The sequence below is a fragment of the Hoplias malabaricus genome, chromosome 2, assembly GCF_029633855.1.
Source record: "Hoplias malabaricus isolate fHopMal1 chromosome 2, fHopMal1.hap1, whole genome shotgun sequence".
NCBI lineage: Eukaryota > Metazoa > Chordata > Actinopteri > Characiformes > Erythrinidae > Hoplias > Hoplias malabaricus.
The window spans coordinates 33732228-33756112 of record NC_089801.1 but is presented as its reverse complement, the minus strand read 5'-3'; the positions used below and the strand labels follow the sequence as shown (position 1 = coordinate 33756112).

The 23885-nt window shown below is 39.9% G+C and overlaps 2 protein-coding genes across 3 annotated transcripts; one reads left to right on the top strand and one right to left on the bottom strand.

The window, feature by feature from the left end:
• Positions 1-1523: 1523 nt before the first annotated feature.
• gig2p (grass carp reovirus (GCRV)-induced gene 2p) lies at positions 1524-4066 on the bottom strand. The gene is made up of 2 exons (XM_066660632.1): positions 3878-4066; positions 1524-3601 (listed from the first exon to the last, which is right to left on the bottom strand). Exon 2 carries the CDS (start codon positions 3572-3574, stop codon positions 2924-2926), a length of 651 nt encoding a protein of 216 aa, XP_066516729.1. The 5' UTR covers positions 3575-3601; positions 3878-4066; the 3' UTR covers positions 1524-2923.
• A 756-nt stretch (positions 4067-4822) lies between these two features.
• On the top strand, positions 4823-23068 carry LOC136683339 (alpha-1,2-mannosyltransferase ALG9-like). Of its 2 annotated transcripts, XM_066658986.1 has the most exons (18): positions 4823-5526; positions 6876-7032; positions 7418-7621; positions 7943-8101; positions 12693-12828; positions 12970-13104; positions 13657-13727; positions 13835-13923; positions 14164-14299; positions 15581-15668; positions 15924-16029; positions 16183-16305; positions 16506-16660; positions 17163-17292; positions 17461-17608; positions 18459-18588; positions 18931-19061; positions 22131-23068. In XM_066658986.1, exons 1-18 carry the CDS (start codon positions 5349-5351, stop codon positions 22252-22254), a joined length of 2400 nt encoding a protein of 799 aa, XP_066515083.1. In that variant the 5' UTR covers positions 4823-5348; the 3' UTR covers positions 22255-23068. The 2 variants fall into 2 exon arrangements, with proteins under 2 accessions (XP_066515083.1, XP_066515084.1); XM_066658987.1 differs by lacking the exons at positions 4823-5526; positions 6876-7032; positions 7418-7621; positions 7943-8101 and adding an exon at positions 11652-11828.
• Positions 23069-23885: the final 817 nt, after the last annotated feature.

The window sequence follows — 23885 nt, the reverse complement described above, 5'->3', positions numbered from 1 at the left end:
ACACTTTGAAAATAAAGAGATAATAACCGCGGAAGGAAGCTAAACGTGTAGTTTTTCCACGGTGTAGAAGTTGTGTTCGTATTTCGCCACCTATCGGCGACGGAATGCAACTAGTGCAGCGTTTAAGGTGAATTTAACCTGGCGTTATGTACTAAATCAATGACCTAGGAACAACTACTGATCAGAAGTGTTAAGAATTAAGCCTTGATTCCAATGGAAGTAATATATATATATATATATATGCTGTTTCCTCACGTGTTAAGATGAGAAGAAAAAGCTGAAGTCACGGGTTCATCACGGGTTTTCAGTAGTTGTATCCCCCAGAGAGACCAAAGCTGGTCAAAGGATTTTTTTTTTCAAACAAATAAGCAAACATTAAATATTATATAAATATTAAATAAATAAGCAAAAATATTAAAACATTTATGGAATTAAGTCTCAAATTGTATTGTCTGTCTTCTCTCTAAATTAGTAAAATATTTTTAATAAATCTTTTTTGTTTTGTTTTGTTTCACATGTCTCTAAAATGAAGTAAAATTGTGCTTTTTTTTAAAATAAGTGATTTGTTAAATCAAGGATTGAATGATATTGTCTTCTCACTAAATGTGTTTTTAATAAAAACGAATTATATAATTAAAGTATATAATGTGTGTATCATTAACCATTGTATAACAAACATACAGATTAGTGATATTTAAGTTTTTTTCTAAAGTAAAAAACATGCAAATTCGCCAGAGCACATGTTCTACTGCCCCACGCCGTCTGTCGACTCAACAGTAATTTGAATAAAATCTGGAAAGTAGCAGGGGCTCCTGACGGTGTTCATCTGGTGTGACGTCTTGGGTCAAAGGTTGTTGGTAAAGATCAAGTGCGTGCCCACTACATGCTCGCGTACTACAAATGTATACTAGTTTAGCGGTTAAGTAGTATACACTCACTCCAAGCTAGTAGGTAGTATTCAGGTGTGCCATTTCGGACGCGGCCTTTCTGTATGCCAGAGACCAGCAAATGGGAGGTTAGGGATAGGTTTAATGTTAGGTTGTACCTCTCACTTTGAGCTGTATAAATGCTCCCCAAAGGAGTACCATTTTCAAATTTATAGACATAACCAAGCTGGGAAAGGTTTAAATAAATGAATGATTGTAATGTGGGTGCTGCAGGTAGTGTTACTGCAACCCAGGTCCATGGTCTGATAATGACATCAGGACACTTGTCTGTGAGTTTAGTGTGTCCTCCCTGTGTCTTCATGGGGTTCCTCTGAATGCTCCGGTTTCCTAAGTCCAAAAGCACACGTTGGTAGGTGGATTAGTTGTGTGAAATTGCCCACAGGGTGTATTCCTGTTTTGTTCCCAGTGATTCTGAGTACACCCACAGGGTCACAGAGGATGAAGGATCCTCACAAGGATGAAGAGGTTACAGAAAATGAATTAATCTTAAAACCATTTTCAAACAAATTCTATTTAATAAAACATTATTTAACAAAACAAAAATATCAACTAGATACAAATCTGTTGATACTTACAAGTGTATTAAAATCTCATTTTCTTTCCCACACCTGTACATCATGTGGTCATTTAATGCATGGACAAATAGACCCCTCCAAAATTACTTTGAACAAAAATATCTGTCTCCTGAAACTATGATGTTTTCATTTGAGAGTGGCAATATGATTATAATGGCAGCAAAACAAGGCAGATATTACTACAGGCAGATGCTACAAGGATATTTCCCTGAGAAAACAATAAAAAGGAATTTTTGCGATGCAGCAGTTAGTATCACAGTCACACAGCTCCAGGGATCTGGAGGTTGTGGGTTCAAGTGGTTTCCTCCCATGGTTCAAAAACACACGCTGATGGGGGGATTGGTGACTCAAAAGTGTCAGTAGATGTGAATGTGTGAGTGTGTGTGTTGCCCTGTGAAGGACTGGCGCCCCCTCCAGGGTGTATTCCCGCCTTGCGCCCAATGATTCCAGGTAGGCTCTGGACCCACTGTGACCCTGAACTGGATAAGCGCTTACAGATAATGAATGAATGAATGAAATAATTTTTTTTTCACACATGAATGTGCACACAGTACAAATCATCATCATGTGTATTGTGTAAACTGAAGATGGCACTGTGGTCATAATATAATAATCCCATTAAACCCTGTAGAAAGAAGTGAGTAAACTTTCTGAACCATATCTCACAATAAACACATACAAGTTCATATAATGTATGAATTATTGCACTGATATACCATATGGGCTTGGAAAACACTAATATATGGCAGGCCCTGAGCTTTAAAGATCATTAATATAAATCAACACAATTGTCTGGCAGTTTTGTGGTACCCATGATAAGGCATTGGGCAGATGCTCTAAAGAGCAACTTTAAAGTTTTATTAGAGACTAATCTAGCATTAGGAGTCTTGCTTCTTCTTCTATTGGTGTCAATTAGAGTGTTTTTCCAAAACCAAATCAAACCCCGTTCAACTGCATTGAATGCAGTTGTGTTATGTGCTATGCTGTACTTTATACTAAATTCTGTCATCACTGTCTGAATATGATAGTGCTACAAAGCACACATACTCTGTAGGTTGATGTGTAGAAAAAAAGGCAGGTTTACTTTTAAATTCATAAAGCAGTGTATGAGCAGTCTCTTTTTAAGCAAGTGATTGTCATCAGTACAGAAACAAAGCCTTATGCACATGTGCCCAGCCGCCAACCGGTCAAGAGAGACAGACTAATCCCCAAATCCCTAATCCTCTCAATCCATCTTGGCACTGAGTCTTCTTCTAAATGGTTTCCTAGCCAAAGGGCATGAACTTGTGCTGTGGCGTAAGTGTACATACAGTGTCCCTACACAGGTTTATATACTCTGGCTAGTGGAGGGGACACTATCTGCACACTACCTTGGCACGGAGTCTTCTTCCAAATGGCTTCCTAACCCCAGTGCTTACACTTGTGCTGGGTCATAAGTGTGCAGATAGTGTCTCCACAGCCCCAGCAGGTTTGTGTGCTATGAGCCGGGACTAATTTCCAGTTGCATAAGCGACAGGTTCCTGATGCAGCAGCTGTGCCTTGCTGGTTCTGGCTCTGGGCGAGCAGTTGTTTGAGCTCAGTGTGAATGGCAGTGTTGGGTGACAGAGCTATGTCCACGACCTTGATACGTTTGGGGTCCCATATGCAGTCCTCCTCCAGCCCACTGGGCACGGCCTTCATGCCGCAGTTTGGTGGGACCCAGGCAGTGTCGTATCCATGGCTGTGCCAGGTCTTCTGGAGCGGGTGGTTATCCTTATCGATCCTTTTGATCTTCCCACAGTCCACACTCAGCTTCAGTACCACCCGGTCAGTGAAGGGCGAGTTCAGGGGGTATCGCTCTGCCTTCTTCTGGTTACGGCTCACGTACACACCTGGGCCCAGCATGCCATCACTGGATTGGCAGAACCCACCTTGGATGATCTGGCGTGCAGTCTGGACCTTAGTGCCATGGTACATTGTGTATCTCTTACCCGATTTGGGCTCCTGTTCGGCCCTCAGGTGCCTGTCTTCGTCATAGTCCACATCCCAGCCATAGAAAGTGATCGATGACATCTTCTAGGCTTTTCTTTTTGTCCGTCACTAACATGTACAAGCAGAACACAATTTAAACCCTCAAAACAATTTATACTGTACTTACTATACTTGACTTAGAAAAATTGTGTAACTTTCTTCGGTCTATGCAAAAACCAGGACAAGACCTATATTCTTACATACGGCTTTTTGAGTGTTTATAGTTTCTATATACTGGTCTCACTAATAAAATAAATGCTGAAAATATTGTTTGTGAACAGAAATATGACGGAAAAAGTGAATAATATGCTATATAACACAGAAATATAAGAAAGAAAAACTGACCTGTTAGGCACAGTGATCCTCCTGTGAAAGTGAACAAATGAATATGAGCTTTCGTTTTCGTTTCTCACTAAGTGAAAGAGTTTCTCTTCCTTAACCCTTACATGAACCGTTGTTAAGAAGAAGAAATAAAAGTGATCTAATCGATTATGAGCTTAGATAATATTTACATAAAAACAATTTAATTTTATGATATGAATATTCCCATTCTACCAATTTAAAACTTCCTTCATGTTCAGGTCTGTCAGTCAAATATGAGGGATACGCCCACTATCGGGTTTCCATAATTTCATTGGTAAAAGTCTCTACACGTACACGCTTTGTACACGTAGTGCCACTTTTGTATTTCTGACAATTATGATAAATCATAAATTAAGCTAATTAATGACGTCACATTATACAATAAGTCACAATATACAATACGTTTTTTATATTAATAATATTGCCACACTACCACGTTAAAACCTTTTAGTTTTAAAGCTGTTACCAAAGTGTACGCCCACGAATTTAACTGGTCTAGCCCTCTTTATACACGTGCTACACTTTATGTAATACTAAAGTGTATTTAAAAGTATAGATTTTTGCTTAATTTATTAAAATGTTTTTATGTTTGCTTATTAATATATGTCCTGAGGCGTAGTTCTGCAGTTCCCCTTCGGACTTATTTGACTGTGACGCCTCAAGCGCGCTCTCTAAAATGTGTTCCAAATGCCTCTTTACTCCCTACGAAGTGCTCTTTATAGATCATGAATCTATTGCTGTTGTACATAAATGTTAGCTTAATTATCGTCATAAACCTAATGGTTAAAAGTTGATGCTGTATTTTCTACATATTAGATATTATTCGAGTGTGGGAGCAGCCATTACGTGACTTAAGGAGCACACTAAATAGGGAGTAGGGATCGAACTGAGATATCTAATTACAATGAGCCAAATGAATGGGCAGCGTTGGGAAGTACATATTCATTTTTTCATATGGTTCTGGATGATGACACTGTTTAGTTCGCATGTCTAGACCGATTTTCTTTTGAGCTTTCTTCGGGAGCTAGCGAATCAAACTTTATTAGCGGTTGTTGATGTTATGACTTAAAGAATGCCTCCAGCCCCCGGTCTTCTTTTCTAACGGCTTATTACGCAACTGAAATGAACCGTCAGGGAGCTCAAACGGTGACCCGAAAGAAAGACGCTCTTTGATTTTTCTTTTCACAGTGTTTTCTAATTTAAATTCAAATGCTGAAGACGAAGGCAAGGTATGAGTGGCGAAAGATCTTTGCCGCTTTTTTGTAGATAAAAACGGATATATTGAATATATCTCAGCAACCTATGCGGTCTTGTTCAGGTAACGTTAGTGAAGAGATGCTTATGTTAGTGTAATGTTGCGGGATGTTAAGAAGACGAGTCAGAATGGTAGGTAGAGTTTGTGGTTTTCGTTAAAGCAAGACAAGAAAACAAGCCAAAAAACCGACTGTTTATAATGTTCTCCTCAAGCCGAGAAGTGCTCTTGGTTGGAGAGGGAAACTTCTCTTTCTCCGCGGCTCTCAGCGAGAGTGTGGAGGCGGGAGTCCGGATCACAGCCACCTGTTTACAGCCAGAGGAGGAAGCTCGTTCTCGGGAAAACGCCGAGAGTAACATCCAGAGCCTCCGAGACCGAGGTAAACATCGTTTGTATAAAGAGGAGTGGGAGTAAAGGCTTAAAAACAATGTTGAAATCGGCTTCTCGTTCAAATTTTCTTTTCCAAGTTAAATGACTGGTATTTAAGGTTGGTAGAGGTAGAGTAAGAGAGTTTTGTCATTTTTTAAACTAGTACTACACAGTTAAATGTGCAGAACATTATTCATTTGGCATGTCAAAGCCAAAATACTGTTCTTCGAGATCTTATTATTTAGAATAGTTAGTAGTAGCATCAGCACAGTTGAATACTGTCTGTGGCGACCTGTTTGAAAAATCGACCCCTGCAAGACTGGCTGTCTTTGGCTGGTCTTGACTAATGGATAATATTTAGGTAGGGATTTGGGATGTGCACCCTCTGGATGCTATGTAGGGGAAATACAACAACAACCTTAAGGCAAAATAAATAAATAAATAAATAAATAAGAAAAAGGAAAAAAAAAATCTAAGGCATCTTTAAGGTGAAAAGGACAGTCCCCGTAACTCTGTTGCTCCTAAGAGTACAGCTCATAGGTCTTGCTCAAGTAAACTAACAGAATTTCACTACTGCCCTTTAACAGAAGTTACATAAGGCAAATTATATATCTCAAATTTTCAGTTTTCTTATTTACATATATTTGCCCTAACTCATGACATGAAAATGCATGATATTAGATTGCAGCGTAAACGTAGGGATGTGATAGCTGTAACAGGCAAAATTATAGATAATTTCAGTCACACGTTACTTGTGGTTACATATTGACCGATAAAGGTTAATGCTAATGTCAGTCCATCTCCAATATCTTCAGAATAATACAGGAATTGTTTTGAGCAATATTACACAGAGCAGTGTACTTATGAATGATGCCTTCTTCTCTGTGTGCTGCCATTTTTTGTGTTTGTACATTTAAATGTACGCATATATATTGTTGACTCTCTTTTGCATTTGAGCCAGTCATTCTTCCCACTAATGAGGTGGCATAATCCAATGTATTTGCATGCAAGTCTATTACCAGTGGGTTGCAAAGAAAGGGCCTGAAGGGGTAAACCTCTTCCTTTAAACTCCATTTGTAAAATATGTTTATAAATATATATACAAATCAGCTGCATTCGCTTATGTATTGACTTTATTTTGCATTTGAGTGAGCTGCTCTTCCCACTCATACAGTGTCATTTGCGTGCTTGTGACCAAGGCTGTGTTTTTCTATACTTGGTTGCTATGAAGCAGCCATGAGAATGAAAACCCTCCTTGATCTCCCACATGTAGTTTGTGGAAAGCCTAGTCTTGATGAAGAGGCAAAACAAAGACCTAATATTATGTGCATTCATGTGGCTGTTTGTCTCTTCCCACAGGCGCTACCATCCTTTTCGGGGTGGACTGCACATGCTTAAAGGAGCATGAGGTCATACGGCATCACCGGTATGACTGCATCATCTTTAATTTCCCTCACTCTGGCCGGAAAAGTGGAGTCAGGAAGAACCGAACCCTCCTGGCCAAGTTCTTCGCAAGGTAAGCAAGGCACTTCACAGACTTTCTGAGCATATCCCTAATGAGGAAACCAAATGCACATTTTCTTAAAAATAAAACAACGACAACCCTGTTTATTATTTAGATTTGGTGTAGTTCAGTGTGTGGAATGTTGAGTAAAATATTTTGGGTCCGAGAGATGGTACGTTTAAAATGGGAAACATCTAAACTGCTGTAATAGGATTTTTGTTGCCTTATCTCCCCCATGTACTGGAGGACCCTTTAAAGATTCGTTGTGTGTTATGTAAGCTTTGTAATGTTACACAAGCATCATTATGAGGGGCTTGAAAGCTGTTTAGCAGTTCTCGCTTCACCCCCCACTTGTGAAGGTTGCTCCCCTCCTGTGTGAAGTTCTTGTGTTTTCTAGCTGCGCCGAGGTGCTTAAGGACAACGGGGAAGTACATGTGGCTTTGTGCAACGGACAAGGCGGCACTCCATATGACAAGCCGATGAGACAGTGGCACAATAGCTGGCAGGCAGTTGCCATGGCAGCCGAGGCAGGCCTCATCCTCAGCGAGATTCACCCATTTGATTGTGACAAATACCAAGGTTATAGATGCACAGGTTACAGGTAAGGAAACTTGAACCATCACAGTTTGTTTCAGGTGCTTGAAACTCTTATTATGGGCCATTTATGTGTTTGGCCAGTATAGTGAATTTATAGAAAAATTACAAGGATTCTAAATGTTACTACTCTATTTTAACTCCTTGTCCATTCGTTGTGAAATGGCATAATATTTACACTGTGTGAGATCAGCTGCCATATTCGGATAGTTGCTTTGGAGGTTTTGATATGAAAGTGAGGATATGCACCTTGGTGAAATGTTTGCTTTTTTCAAAATGAGAAAATCATAGGCCTTGTTGCTTATTGCACACTTCCAATCCTCTGCAGGAGTCAAGACAAAGGTTTTCATGTTGAAGGGGCACTAAACCACATTTTCACACGGAGCCTGCCTTACACCATGCCAGAGAAGCTGAAAACGGTCACAACAGTTGGGAAGGAGATCGTTAGCTATGATGTTCCTGAAGAACTGAGTGATTATGTGAACAGGTAAGAAGATTAATTTATTTACATGCCCATTGTAGATAGTATACAACATCATGTGTCTTATATAAAGTACTTTGCCTACTCCTGTGCTTCTGGAGCAGGTAAATATAGTGTTGAAGACTGAACCCTCTCCATGCCCACCCAGATTGACAATTGCTGTTTCCCGTATATATATATCACTGAACATATTAGAACACATTTCCCTTGATTTAACAAACCTAAGTTATTTATATACACATACTATTTACTGTGGTTTTCTAATATCAGTTGAAAATATGCAATGCTGTTCATCCTTTTTTTAAATCAGGGATTTCCTTGGCCAAATGTCTAATCATCCTGTAAAAATTGTGGTGGAGCAGTTGCTTAGAGAGATCAAATCCTCATGGCCTGTGTGCACGGTGAGTGGCAACTTCCCAGAGTTGGTTAACTTCTGCCCAGAGAAGCTCCAGTCTTGTGGTTTGAACCTCACGTCTTCTGATGTCTACTGGATCAAGCCCATTGAAACCCAGCTCCTTGACAAATGTGAAGATGGCATGAAAGAGTGTGAGCCTATGGAAGAACAGCAGGGCTCTGGTGGGAGCTTTGCTCTGCGTCCATCTTTGCTACCTCACGTGCAGGAGATCATGCAGAATGAGGACTTCAGTCCTGGAACTCTTCATGCTTTGTGTGGCCTAGTCTTCCAGAGAGTCCCCATATCTCCTAAAAAATATCCTGCCTACCACCAGCTTCTTCTCGCTGGCGTTTTACCCTCCAAATCTCAGCCCCTCCAGTGCCTTAAAGACTGTATGGAAGCACTCCTCTCACCCTACAATGTTTCCTTCAACGAGGAACACCTTGGAGAAGAGCATCAAGTCTGCATAAGCTCCCAGAATATGCAGAACTTTGGCAGGATGACATCCCTGCCTGTGCCAGAATCTGGCTTCCAGGGATCTCTTCAGCTTTGCGTGTTATTACTGAACATAGACCACTTGGCCACCCTGACCTTCTCCATCCCTGACTGGCGCCTCCTGTGGAGCTTCGACCCTCGCTTTTTTGCGCAATTTGAGCCACGACCCATTGGTCCTTTCCGTGCTTTCTCGCTGTACCCTTCTAGCTACTCGCATGACATCAGCTTCTGGATGGAGCCTGACGGTTTTGATGAGATGGACTTTCATGCTGTGGTGCGCGTGGTCACGTGTGGAGCAGTCAAAGACATAGAATTGGTGGACCGCTTTCGCCACCCACATATGGGCCACGCCAGCCTGTGCTACCGATTGTTGTATCAGTCACCGGACCGTGCTTTGTCCCACAGCCAGGTGCTGAGCCTGCAGAACCAGCTCCGCACACTGTTACCTCTTCGTCTAAAAGTCACCCTCAGGTAAAGACCCAGGAGGCAGTGACCCAAAGACACAGTGTTTACTACTGTAATGGGCATACATTTAATGGAAATATCACAAGTACTGGGTGCTTTAAACCTCAAAATCTCAGCTCCAGTCCTGAAGATTTAATACCTTGCAATATTTCAAGTGGTCTGTGACTCAACCTGATCTCGTGATCAGAAAATCTGGGGACAAACATAAGACGTTTTGTGCAATAAGCATAGATGGATATAGCGCAAGTTAGCATAACTGAAATGTCCCCCTAAAAACTCCATATACACAATGGGCATTGCCTTCCCAGAACTGAGTTGTAAGCTGTGGTTTTGAGTATCTTAAACGAGGAATGAGACGACAGGGCTTATTTAAGACTGTGAAATACATAAAATGAAACAAGAGTTCTGTTATTTTGTATATTCCCCATAACTGTTTTGCTTATTTATTCCTGTAAAAATATCCATGTACTCAGGAGTGTAACTTGTGGCATTTTTCCATTTCTGTGCAACTACCAGAACCTTAATTGCTGGTCATTTAATGCATGCTGCAAGCTATATCAGTGACTGAGGAGGAATATTAGAAATTTTTGTGCCCTTATGCATAAAACCAGCTCTGCGTTTACACATTGATGGTAACCAGATGATGGTGGTCCATCCCCATATTTTTATGAATGCATACCACATTTGGTCACATACAGATACAAGGATACACAACCCCAAACATGACTTACAGAACACCATAAGGTAACAAACGAATGCTGGGTTAGTATTCTTGCTTTAAGTTATGTTTCTTATATAATATTATGTGTGCAACAATGACTGTAAACAAAAATGGCTTAAAATATATTACAAGTATTGTTAATAAAAAAGATAATTGTGGTGGAAGTAATTTTGCTAGATAAACTACATATTTGCAAATAGAATCATGTCAGGTGAGTGTTTTCAAAGAATGCCCATTTCAATAGCCAGAGTATGGGCCATATAGTCTTGTTGTGAAATCTTTTAAAATCTTACTAAGTTTTTTCTAAGTAATATAAACTTTATTTGGAGGTAAGTGTAGAAAGAAAAGACGTCTCACTGTGGTCTGAACTTTACCTTTAACGAGTGAAAAGCAGCAAAGTGGTTATAATCAGGTGATGGCTATGCACTGTATCAGATAAACAACATGTAAAATCTTGCTTATTGTACCCTTAAGTAACTGTTACAAAATTCTTGTTATATTGCTGCATGATTAGGCATATTAAATTAGCCTATATTTCATTATCAGTAAACTGAATTTGTTGTATATAAAATCCAATATGTTTACACAAAATACGCTGCTATGTAAAATGATGATATCTGCCTTTAGAAAAGTTATGTTTAATTACTCTGTTCTTGATTTCAAATGTGTTTTAATGATTCTGTATTCTGAGATTTCTAAGAGGGATTGCTTTCAGTTTTGTGTAAGTGTCTTAAATTGTGGCTTCTTGGAAAAAGAATTTTTTTTCAATAGCCTGGGTACGCTTGAGCACATTAAATGGCACTTCTCTGAAATCCAGATTAAACTTTATCCTTTGTTCCCAAACCATTTGAGAGTAGTATTTTTTTCTCAAAAGCATCAGTGTTTCTGCTTTTGGCATATTTTGGTTACATAAGACTTTCAGATTTTATTGTTTATTTCTTCCAATTATTTCTAAAATGTTAGAGTTTAGTTGAGGCAGAAAGCTTGTTCCCAGTTACCTTCTGGTTAAGTGTCATAATATGTATCAGTATAATTTACATTTATATAACAGCTCACAAAAAAAGAGGATCCTAGAAAATAAAAACCTTATATATCCAAAAGAGTAACTTTTAAGCAGGAGGATAATGCATGTAAATGTTCGTAAAAGGTTCCCAGATAGCAGACACAGTTTAGCATAATCTGCCCCTTTTTGCAAATATGGCTCAGTTATGGCACTGGCAAATATTGCGTGGGCCAACTTTCATGAGCCTGGCTTGATTTTGTTTAAGGCACATGTTGTGTCCACCAAAGAATACGATATGAGGTTAACATGTGGCTGAATTATATAATAATTCATAATATTCATAAAATAATTCATATAATAATTATATAATATATATAATATATATATACACTTTAAAAAAATCACTGCGTGTTCCTTTAAATGTTAATGCCCCAAACAATCATGGCTCCTGCTGCAAAGTATGCAGAGTGTAGCTGAGCTGGAGGCCGCCATCATGTGCCGGCGGTAGAAACATGGCGACGAAGGGAGTCCGTCAGCGCAGTAGACGAGGGAGTAAACAGGACAACAACAACGTGAACAGCTCAGCATCAGAAAACAGACCCGGGAAGGACGAGAAGAGCACGGACGACGGAAAATCCGCCGAAACACGGAATGAGTGAGTAACGGAGAGCCGTTTTCCGCTGAAATGTCGTGTTGTTTTGGTGGATGACAGCTCAGCTCTCCTTGTACCTGCCTCTGGAGCCAAAGCTGACGAGTTCAAAAACACATGTCATACGCATCTCTTCCAAACTGGTTCAAATGTAAACGCGCACACTTCAGATTTATTCGGCCAGGCCTTTTCGTCCTGAGGTTTTTTATTTTATTTTTTTTTTTAGCTGAGGGGAGAGTAACGAGTGTTCATTCATTCTCTGTCTCTCTCTTATACACGTAAGCTTATTCCACTCTTGGGTTTAAGCCAGCTTTATGCTCATATATTTCTATTGAAAGACCAATAGCATGCCACTGTCCAGTTACATTATTCAGCTCTGTGTATCTTTCATTGTATCAGAGGAAGAAAGTACATTTCCCATTTAAATTCCAGGTAGATTTTTTTTTCATATACAGGAGACATTTCTTAGGGTAATATACAAGCACGCAACACAAATGGAAAATGCATACGCCTCAAAATTTATTGTAAACATATACAATATAGGGACATCTAAACCATGCAAGTCCCAGACCATCAAAACTGTCCCAGCCATGTAAACAGCATGTAAAATCCTGTCTGAGAGAGAGGAGTACATTTGAAAAATTTCCCCAGGTTTTCTGTCTGTCCTGCTCTGACAAGAGAACTGTGCTGTGGGTCTGAAAAGATCTGAAGCATTTCAAAAGCTCAGCGAGGAAAAAAAAAATGAGATGTATCAATTGATATGAGGTATAAATGTATCCAACCTCCCTGCACTGCCCTCCCTTGGCTGCTTTTTAGATCCTTCCCAGATAAGCACATCACCCCCTATACCCAACCCCTCTATCATTTCAGGTTTTCTGGTAAAGCTGGACAGGTGTGGGCTCCTGAGGGCTCCACAGCGTTTAAGTGCCTGGTGTCTGCTCGCTTCTGCGCTGCCCTCCTCAGCAACATCTCAGACTGTGATGAAACCTTCAATTACTGGGAGCCGGTGAGTTGCAGAGTGGACATACACATTAGTCTTGTCCTTTTTTCTTTAGATAAATATCGGTTAAGGCTGAGGTGAGAACATCAAAGTGTCACCCTTGTTTTCTGTCTGTTGTTTGTTGAGCAGTTTTGTCTTCTTTTTCAGACACACTACCTACTGTATGGGAAAGGCATGCAGACATGGGAGTATTCTCCTGCCTATGCTATTCGCTCCTACGCTTACTTGTGGCTTCATGCTCTTCCAGCATGCTTTCATGCCAAGATCCTGCAGACCAACAAGGTACAAGACACAGCCTTCATCTGCAGTACTATAAAATGTGCACTCTGGATTAAGATTAAACAATCTGGTATTGAACGCATACTCACATACTACAGATTAGGAACAGTGAACACACACATGACAGACACCTCAATACCCATTGAGCAGTTGGGGTTTAGTTGCCTTGCTCAAAGGGACATCAGCTGTGGATGTTTATAGAGGAGAAAGCACTGTTCCTTCACTCCCCCTCCCCAAGTTAACAGGCGGGTCAGAGGGATCAATCCAGCAATCTTTTGGTCCAAAGCCATTTCCCTAATATTTAGGCCACAGCTGCCCTCATTACTGACAGTCTGGTGCATTTAATCTTACAATGAATCCCAATATTAGGTGTTTCTAACTCACAGTTTGTTCTTTTAGTTAGTTAAAAGCACTACACAGAGTCTGTGTGGATTTTATTGAAAATTGAAAAGATGTTTGTTCAGCTGCACAGTTAACACTACAGTCTGATTAAATACAGTTAGTGCTGATCAGTGAAACCTCTTATGTTCAATGTTTTCCTCTGTTTTCTTTCAGGTTCTTGTGTTTTACTTTCTCCGCTGCGTCTTAGCATTCACATGTTGTGTCTGTGAGCTCTACTTCTACAAGTGAGTACTGGAAAGTGCTACTTGGCTCTGTGTGGGATCACTGTGTAGAGGTATTATAAGTGAACCATGGTATTATAAGAGCTGTGGTGGTGGTGTGTTAATTGCAGGGCAGTGTGTAAGAAGTTTGGCCTTCATGTCGGCCGTCTCATGCTTGCTTTCCTGGTGCTGAGCGCAGGGATGTTCTGCTCTTCGGCAGGTATGTATATTCAAGGTATAGAGTATATAGGACCCAACCAGTGGTCGTACGTTGTGCTATTTTTTTTATTTATTTATTTTAAATAAAGGCTGATGTTGTAAGCCAGTATGCTGTAATTGGCAACAAATAATATCTAATAAAACAGTGTTTTTTGGCCCCAATTAAATTATTTTTGCCCTTATTACCAACCTGTTATCCAGTGAAAATTTCAGCTAGTGCGTGTGCATGTTGTGTCCACAGCTTTCCTTCCCAGCACTTTCTGCATGTACAGCACAGTGGTAGCTATGACTGGCTGGTTCCAGGGTCGACCCAGTCTGGCTGTATTGGGCATAGCAGCAGGAGCCATTGTGGGCTGGCCCTTCAGTGCCCTGCTTGGGTGAGTACCAGCCAAGAGGGCAAGATAAAATATATATAAAATATATACATCTGAGGATAATGATAGGTCATGCTTGTGAATCAATAATGTGAAATGGTTAAAGAAATAAGCAGTCATTTTGCCACAATGTGATTTCAGATTTTTTAAATTTTTATGTAAAGTACAACTCACATAAATAGAAGAATTCATGTGAAATTCCTTTGTAGTCCCTGAATGCATGTGTATACAATAATATCATTACTTACGAGTTTAATTCGTTCTGTTACTGAGCTCTTAACTCAATTTGCTCATAAATCAAATTAATTAATTCATTCATTCATTATCTGTAAGCGCTTATCCAGTTCAGAGGAATCATTGGGCGCAAGGCAGGAATCCACCCTGGAGGGGGCGCCAGTCCTTCACAGGGCAACACAGACACACACACACATTCACTCACACACTCACACCTACGGACACTTTTGAGTCGCCAATCCACCTGCCAACGTGACTGTGGGAGGAAACCGGAGCACACGGAGGAAAAACTCCTCACAGTCAGTCACCTGGAGCGGGAATCAAACTCGCGACTTCCAGGTCCCTGGAGCTGTGTGACTGCGACACTACCTGCTGCGCCACTGTACCACCCGTATATCAAATTTCTCTATTAAAATGAATTGAAACACTATTAATTTGTTCCAGCCCCCAAAAACCACACCAAATTTTTATGTGTTTTTAAATAAGAAAAATGTACTTTATAAATACCAAATGTATATAAAAAAAAATTAATGTGAAGAAATAAACCGGTTCTATTAAGTGTATTTACCTTGAAGATCAGACAAAGATACTGCAGAAGGTGGAGGAGATTGGCAAAGGATGTTGGGGGAACTTGTCTTTTTGTGCTCTACCGCTTAACATAACTTACTCGCTAAACACTTAATGCTACAATGCTACAAAATACAGGGACATGACCGAGATGCACGGCAAGATAAACAATTGAACTGCACACTCACTGGGCTACTTATTGTCAGGTGGCGTAAGCTCGCTCGCGTGTAACTCAGATCTCGACTCGCATCATAAAGCAAATAATTGACCGAGAAACGGCTTGTATCTCAGAAAATTTGTAAGTTGATTTTACTCGTAAGTCAAGGTTTTACTGTACTCTATGGAGCAGGTCTCCCACACGAGAGTGGCTTTGTATAAAATAGTTTTAGTACAGATACATATCTGATACATCCAGGCCACTAGGCGTTAATACAATGACTTGAAATTATGAGATTACATCGGTATTCTTTTGTTTTTTTGCAGTATACCCATTGCCTTTGACCTCCTCGTGTTGAAGAAAAAGTGGAAAAGTTTCATCACGTGGACACTAGTGGCACTGGCACTGTTTCTGGTAAAGACAGATTTTTGAACTCTTACATCTGTGATGAATATTATTTAGACAGTTGATTGGAAAAAACACTTTTAGTTGGTCTGATTGGAGCAGTTAGAAATCCCAATTCTGGGTAGATAAATTTATATTGCCTGATATTTTCAGCATTTCACACTTCCTAAAGTCAATAACTGTAATTGGCAACACATTTTCATATCAGTTGTTCTCTAGTATATTTTTCACTGTTTTGAGATTAACTGATTTTTTTTTGTATAGGTCCCTGTTGTTGTAGTGGACAGTTATTATTACGGCAAGCTGGTGGTGGCGCCCCTTAATATAATACTCTACAATGTCTTTACTCCACATGGGCCAGATCTCTATGGTAAATCTATGGTTTGTGTGTGGCGTTATATGTTAGACTATGAAATAAAGAAGAGAGAATATATCTTGATGTAGTTATGAATCTGATATCTTACAATACGACAACAGTATTAACTCTGTAATGAAAACTGGTTTTCTCTTCTGTTTCTTGCAGGCACTGAGCCTTGGCACTACTACTTTATGAATGGTTTCCTCAACTTTAACATTGTGTTTGTGTTGGCCTTGTTTTCCCTTCCACTCACAGCTCTAATGGAAGCTCTTCTTCAGAGGTTCAATGGTGAGTTAGGTGTGTGTGGATGCACATGAGATAGAGAGGGTTTGATTAGTTCCCTAATAACTGAACATCACATCAATGACATCAGTGACAACTAACTGTAGGCAAACTGTCTGCTCCTGTCAATGTTAATACAATTTAATTTAAAAACACATTTCTATATAAACGTTCTGGGAATTACATAACACTCTGCCTCTCTGCAGTACAGAACCTTGGTCGTCCTTATTGGCTGACTCTCTCACCTATGTACCTCTGGATGCTGGTGTTCTTCACTCGTCCCCACAAAGAGGAGCGCTTCCTGTTTCCTGTTTATCCCCTCATCTGTCTGTGTGGAGCTGTGGCACTCTCCTCTCTTCAGGTGACAGTTCTGTCCAGCACAGTCCAAAAGTGTCCAGGAAACCTTTTTCCAGTGGGCCCAAATGTTCCTCATTAGCCTGTGAATGACTCAGTTTACTGCAAGGGAGTTGGTCTGAAACTGCTGAAATAAACCTGTGGTAAACTCCATGTTCTGTGTTACTCAAGTTTATGAGCTGTAGAATCACCAACCACAACTTTTCTCAGCGCTGTGTGAACACAGTAGACCAAGTGTAAATATACACTGACATCTGACCTAGGCAAAATTCTGCTGGGAAATATTGGTCTGGGCACCCATGTGGACTGTGTGAATACTATACTTTTTTATATATATTTATTTAGACTAAACATCATTTGAAGACACCGTCCCTCCTTAATACTTAGTGTTAATAACAAATCCAAATCCAGCTAACTGGAAATTAATATTTAGTTTAGATCAGGTTTGGGAGGGGTACCCTGTAGTCCCGACTGCATTGTGTTCCTGATCTTGTTCTCTGTCCCAGCAGAAGTGCTATCACTTCATGTTCCAGCGCTATCGTCTGGAGCACTACACCATCTCCTCCAACTGGCTTGCTCTGGGCTCTGTGATTCTCTTCGCTGTACTCTCTCTCTCCCGCTCGGTGGCTCTCTTCAGAGGTGACCAAATAATGTGGACACACCAGTGACATGTTCATGAAGACCTGCCTAGATAATATTAATATATGTAAAATACAATTTAATATATATTTAGTTATGTCTTAAATGCAAGTTTGAGCATCTGAATTTCTGTTGCTCTAACTATTGTGATTTGTGTACATCTGGCAGGTTATCATGCTCCTCTGGACCTGTATCCCGAATTCCACCGCATTGCCAAAGACACAGCCATTCACACAGTTCCTGATGGGAGGCTGGTCAATGTGTGTGTGGGGAAGGAGTGGTACCGCTTCCCCAGCAGCTTCCTGCTCCCCAACAAGTGAGCATGGCCAGAGTTAGAATTTCCAATTCTGCATTTCAGGCATTTCCAGATAATGATATTCTTGGCGATATGAAAAAACACTGAAAAATAATTTTATTCATTTCAAGAACAGACTATTGCCACAAAATAAATGTTCTATCAACATTAATTATTTTAAATATTATAAAACTATTTAATTGCATTTAATAATATTTAAATTTTATTAAATAACATTTTATTTGAGTATAAATCTACCAATTTCAAATATTCAGAAGAAACAACAAATAAATGTGTAAATTTTTTCTGGTTTTGTAAACAACCATAACTTACCAAGGTTCTGACGTTGTATAAAATAAATACAGAATAGTTGCTGTGCTGAGTCAGTGTGCTCTATCTGTTGAGTCAGTGTGCTGACTTTCCACATACTCAACTGGGTGGTGAAACAGATTAGTTGTGTTTGTCTGTTTTGTTGTTACAGGCGTTTTTTACCTTACAATTACAGTGTTGTGTTGTACATCTGATATTTTATACCCAAACCACCTCCACACGGCTGAAGTCTCTCCTCTTTTAGAGCAAATCTTTGAATGCAGAGCAAATTTCCACCTTACTTCACTGTGTCTAAATGACTCCCGTAATGAATGTACACCACATTACGTATAACTGCACGATGTTATTATGTAAACAAGTCAGAATATCACAATATTGATTTTTATTTTTTTTTTTATATATATAATTAAATTTTAAAAAAAGATGCAATATTATTGTGCACAATACGATATGGCACATCCTTAGTCTGGCAGTATGGAGCTACTTTTAAATGGAAAATGTGGTTTAACTAAGCTATTTTGTTCATTTATCTGTCCCACAGCTGGCAACTTCAGTTTATCCAGTCTGAGTTCAGAGGGCAGCTGCCCAAACCCTATGCCTCAGGTCCTGACGCCACACAGCTCCTACCTACAGACATGAACGACCAGAATCTGGAAGAACCTTCCAGATATGTGAGTTAACCTCCACCATAACAAGCATAACAAGCATAAGTAGCATGGAATATTGGGCCATATACAAAATGTGGTGGTATAACATTTTTACAGGTGTTTACTCTTTGTTTATTTGACTGCAAATTGTGCCTCTTGTCTGCTGACAGCTACTAAGTATCATCAGCTAGGAAGCAAGAGAGTAATATTTATATAAAATAAAAGTATATTAAACCAAATCACAATATTACAAAGTAGTAATTATGTGTAATTCTTCAATAATTGTGACAGGCCTAGAACTACTGCAACTCTTCGGCTGAGCATTGTTATTTATCAACTGGACGTGATTTTTCTCTGCCCTTGTAGTTGGATCTGAAGCAGTGTCACTATCTTGTGGACTTGGCCACAGATATAGAAGCTCCGCGAGAGCCGCACTATGCAGCCAACAAAGAAGAGTGGAGTATCATCGCAGAAAAACCTTTTCTGGATGTTTCAAAGTAAGTGTTTTATATGCATAGGTAATGGTAATATATCTGTGCATGCAAGAGTTTTTGTTTATTTCAAATAAAATGTGATTAGTCATGTTTAACTACAAACAGTGAGGTAATTATATTTTGATTAATAATTATAATGTTATGAACCACTAATTGAAATATGAATAGTGGTGTATATTACAAATGCTGATCATAAAATTAGCATATCATGAAAAAGTTATTTCAGAGAAATTTATTTCAGTAATTCCATTCAAAAAGTGAAACTTATATATTATACTCATTCATTACACACAGACTGATATATTTCAAGTGTTTATTTCTTTTAATTTGATGATTATAACTGACAACTAATGAAAACCCCAAATTCAGTTTCTCAGAAAATTAGAATATTGTGAAAAGGTTCAATATTGAAGACACCTGGTGCCACACTCTAATCAGCTAATTAACTCAAAACACCTGCAAAGGCCTTTAAATGGTCTCTCAGTGTAGTTCTGTAGGCTCCACAATCATGGGGAAGACTGCTGAATTGACAGTTGTCTAAAAGACGATAATTGACCTTACATAAGCAGGGAAAGACACAAAGGGTCATTGCTAAAGAGGCTGTCTGTTCACAGAGCTCTGTGTCCAAGCACATTAATAGAGAGGCGAAGGGAAGGAAAAGATGTGGTAGAAAAAAGAGTAAAAACAATATGGATAACCACACCCTGGAAAGGATTGTGAAACAAAACCCATTCAAAAATATGAGGGAGATTCACAAAGATTGGACTGCAGCTGGAGTCAGTGCTTCAAGAACCACCACGCACAGACATGGGTTTCAGCTTCGCATTCCTTTTGTCAAGCCACTCTCGAACGGCTAAAGACAAAAAGGACTGGACTGCTGCTGATTGGTCCAATGTTATGTTCTCTGATGAAAGTAAATTTTGCATTTCCTTTGGAAATCAAGGTCTCAGAGTCTGGAGGAAGAGAGGAAAGGTGCAAAATCCATGTTGCTTGAGGTCCAGTGTAAAGTTTCCACAGTCAGTGATGGTTTGGGGTGCCATGTCATCTGCTGGGGTTGGTCCACTGTGTTTTTTGAGGTCCAAGGTCAACGCAGTCATCTACCAGGAAGTTTTAGCACACTTCATGCTTCCTGCTGCTGACCAGCTTTATGAAGATGCAAATTTCATTTTCTAACAGGACTTTGCACCTGCACACAGTGCCAAAGCTACCAGTACCTGGTTTAAGGACCATGGTATCCCTGTTCTTAATTGGCTAGCAAACTCCCCTGACCTTAACCCCATAGAAAATCTATGGGGTATTGTGAAGGGGAAGATGCAATAAGCCAGACTCAACAATGCAGAAGAGCTGAAGGCCACTATCAGAGCAACCTGGGCTCTCATAACACCTGAGCAGTGCCACAGACTGATCGACCCCATGCCACACCATGGTGTCGTACATGGTCATAGTTTTCATACTTTTCAGTCAGCCAGGATTTTTAAAAATCCTTTTTTGTATTGGTCTTAAGTAATATTCTAATTTTCTGAGATACTGAATTTGGGGTTTTCTTTAGTTGTCAGTTATAATCATCAAATTAAAAGAAATAAACACTTGAAATATATCAGTCTGTGCACAAGTTTAACTTTTTGAATGGAATTACTGAAATAAATCAACAATTTAATGATATTCTAGTTTTATGACCAGCACCTGTATGTGACAATGTCTGCCACCTGCACTCCCACATCTACCTGAACTTATTCAAATGCTATTGTGTCTCTTAATATTGCAGCTTTGTTAGATTATGCTAAGAATTAAATGCTGAAGGGCCTCTCCACCCATTCATTTAAGCTCACTTATTAAATGTTTGGGGTGCATCTGTAATTGCTGGGTCCGTCCTCTAGAGGACGCCGTAGACAAGCTTTAATTGTTATATCCCATGACATCATTGCTTATGAGAGTCTGAGAACGCGATTGTTCCACCTGCATCCTGAACGCAGCTCAAGGACCCATCCCCTGGAAATATCTTTCAATTTGCTTGTGAAATCCTAGTAATTACCTCCATAACACAGTCCATTACAACAGTGATGTTAAACCCTTGTTTGTTAAGCCCAGTGAAACTCTGTTACAAGGATAATTTCAGTATATTCATTCATTCATTCATTGTCTGTAACCGTTTATGCAGTTCAGGGTCGCAGTGGGTTGCAATCCACCTACCAACATGTTTTTAGGCCGCAGGCATGGGGAGAACACACCAACTCCTCACAGACAGTCACCCGGAGCGGGACTTGAACCCACAACCTCCAGGTCCCTTCAGACTAGTGAATGCTGAGAATTCTGATTAAATGGAGATCAACCACTTTTTACCCTGTTGTAGTGATTCCTAGTCCCACTTGAGGTCTCACCTGCTTGGTGTTTATCTGCTGGGCTTGAGGGTTTAAGCTCTGCCTCGGGTTACTGCCTGTGAACAATTTAGTGTGTTCTCCATGTGTCAGCTTGAGTTTCCTCTGGGTGCTTGGGTTCCCTCCCGCAGTTCAAAAATGCATGGTGGTAGGTAAATTGGCTGTGCAAATGTGTCCATAAGTGTGAGTGATGCTCAGTGATGGCCCTGTCCAGAGTGTGTTTCTGCCTTGAACCTAATGCTCCTAAGTTTAAGCCTAATGCCCCTGTCATTCAGAGATTGGTGTGTGCAACTAAAAGTTTAATTGTTTATGCTCTAAAGAAATGATAGATGCTGTATCACCTCCAACATTTCCTGTAGTGTATTACACTTTGTCATACAAGAAATTATTAGAAAACACATTCGTTTTATGTCCAGTATTCACTCTACCTTAATATGTCTGCTTCAGTTGAAGAACAGGATAAACTTAATGTCAACATGTGAGTTTTGGGTTTGTCAAAGTGTGCTTGGTCATGTTTTATTGTCTCAACACACCTAATACAACTAGTCGGTTCACTGACTTGGATACTCCTGAGATGAAGGAAATGATAGTTTAAGGAAAAATAGGAGCCGGACAGTGGGCTCCAGGACGAGGTATGATTTTGTTTATGGAATGGAAATGATCTTTATTTCCCTTAATTTATGTTATTTCTCCATAGATCATCCAGGTTCTTCAGGGCATTCTTTGTTCCATTCCTGTCCGACCAACACACAACCTACAGCAGATATGTCATCCTCAAGCCCAGGAGAATGAAACATATCAGAAGGCGACCGCAACCCTGATGCTTTTTCTCAGTTTATCATTTTTTTTAATTTACCCTGTTGCCCCCTTTCTTTGCTTCTTCAGATTTTCAACTCTAAGCCTCTTTTCTGAAACCTCTCAGAACCTTCCTCTAATCCAGGTGTGAGTGCGTGCATGGAAAATCTTGCAGTATTTAATTGTACTATGACTGATTATGATGTTTCTCATTCAATGACCACCCAGGCAAAGTTGCAGCATGGAAGCTTAAGCTTTTTGTGCATCGCTGGCCTCCATGCACCCTGTTGCATTCCATGGCTTTTTTTCTGTCCCCATCCCTCTCTCCAACATAGTACATTAATACAGACATGGGCTTCTCCAGAGCCACTCTGTACCTTTATAAACAGATGATGCTCTCTTCAGCAACCCCTTTAAGGACCACAAGTCCCTTCTTTGTTAATGTCCTGTGTATGTGTCTTCATGCTCTGTTGACCTGGCTTTGGACAGTGAACGTTACTCAGCCCCAGGTCACAGGTAATGTCAACCATGGTGTTGTTGCGATGTGGAGTATACGTGGACTCTATCCATCGCTTGTCTTCTGTGTATGGCCCAGGTTCTCCCCCTTTTCTGCAACTTCTCCAGAAGATGAAGATTCACACACAAAATCTGTACTGTCTCCTCCAGTTGCTCTGTTTGTTGAAAAAAAAAAATCAGCTGGAAGGATTGTATTGAACCAGGGCATGTTACTTGAATGTTCATGTGTTGTCATGTCATGTCCCCAGAAGAATCATCTCAGTGTTTATTGTTTGATGGAGTAAAATAAAAGTGTCTTGATGAATGTGATTAAAAAGGACTATTCCTGGACTGGAGTGGACTGGGTGACTAGAGTTGTGTAAGGATCTCCAACTATATTGTGTGTATTTTGTTTTGGTAGCGTTTGAATGCGTTAGCATGGCTTCACGGTACTTTTAAGTTCAGTAATAATTACATTACAATTAATTCAAGACACCTATGAATTTGGTGTCAAAGATGTCAATTCTTGGATGATTATCATATGCTAATATGTGAAAATATTGACTTAAATATGAATGCATACACTTACAGTTTTAGGTGATTAATCTCTGTTATTTTTATCATAAAAGTTAGTTGTTCACCTTGTGTGCTAGCGTGGCTAACAGTGAGTGGCAGCTAGCTACTAGCCTCTGAATGTCAGCACCTATGAGCTTTTTGGGTTAGAAAAACTTTAAGTTTCACTGACGTGTCAGTAACCTGAGCTGCGTGTGAATCATGAGCCTGAAACTACATTAGTGCCCTTAAATCTTTTCCCTCAGGTTCTCGTCAGTGGTGCTATAGGAAAGAAAGGTAGAATGACTCTGGACTGTCACTTAGTCATAAGGGGACAAATTATTCTTCCTGTTGTGCATAACTGGCACAGAATTATGAAGTGGGTGTATGTAAACATGCACAGACCTTTCTGGGAGTGAGTTTGTGTGTGTGTGTGTGTGTATGTTAGGCTTGTGGGATTATTAAGCTGTACACAGTGACGACACGTTAAGCCCCGTGACACTACAGAGAACTCTGATCCTTTTTAAATCCTGGCATTGACGTTACAGCTGGTGACGCAGAAGCCCCTTTGAAACATAGATGAGAATTTTTTCCAGCCCTGCTCCCTGGT

Bases quoted from the DNA above. Each gene is read 5' to 3' on its own strand.
- gig2p (XM_066660632.1), bottom strand. From the start codon at position 3,574: ATGTCATCGATCACTTTCTATGGCTGGGATGTGGACTATGACGAAGAC.
- LOC136683339 (XM_066658986.1), top strand. From the start codon at position 5,349: ATGTTCTCCTCAAGCCGAGAAGTGCTCTTGGTTGGAGAGGGAAACTTC. The intron at 5,527-6,875 runs GTAAACATCGTT...CTCTTCCCACAG, and splicing joins CCAGAGCCTCCGAGACCGAG to GCGCTACCATCCTTTTCGGG. The intron at 18,589-18,930 runs GTGAGTTAACCT...CTGCCCTTGTAG, and splicing joins TGGAAGAACCTTCCAGATAT to TTGGATCTGAAGCAGTGTCA.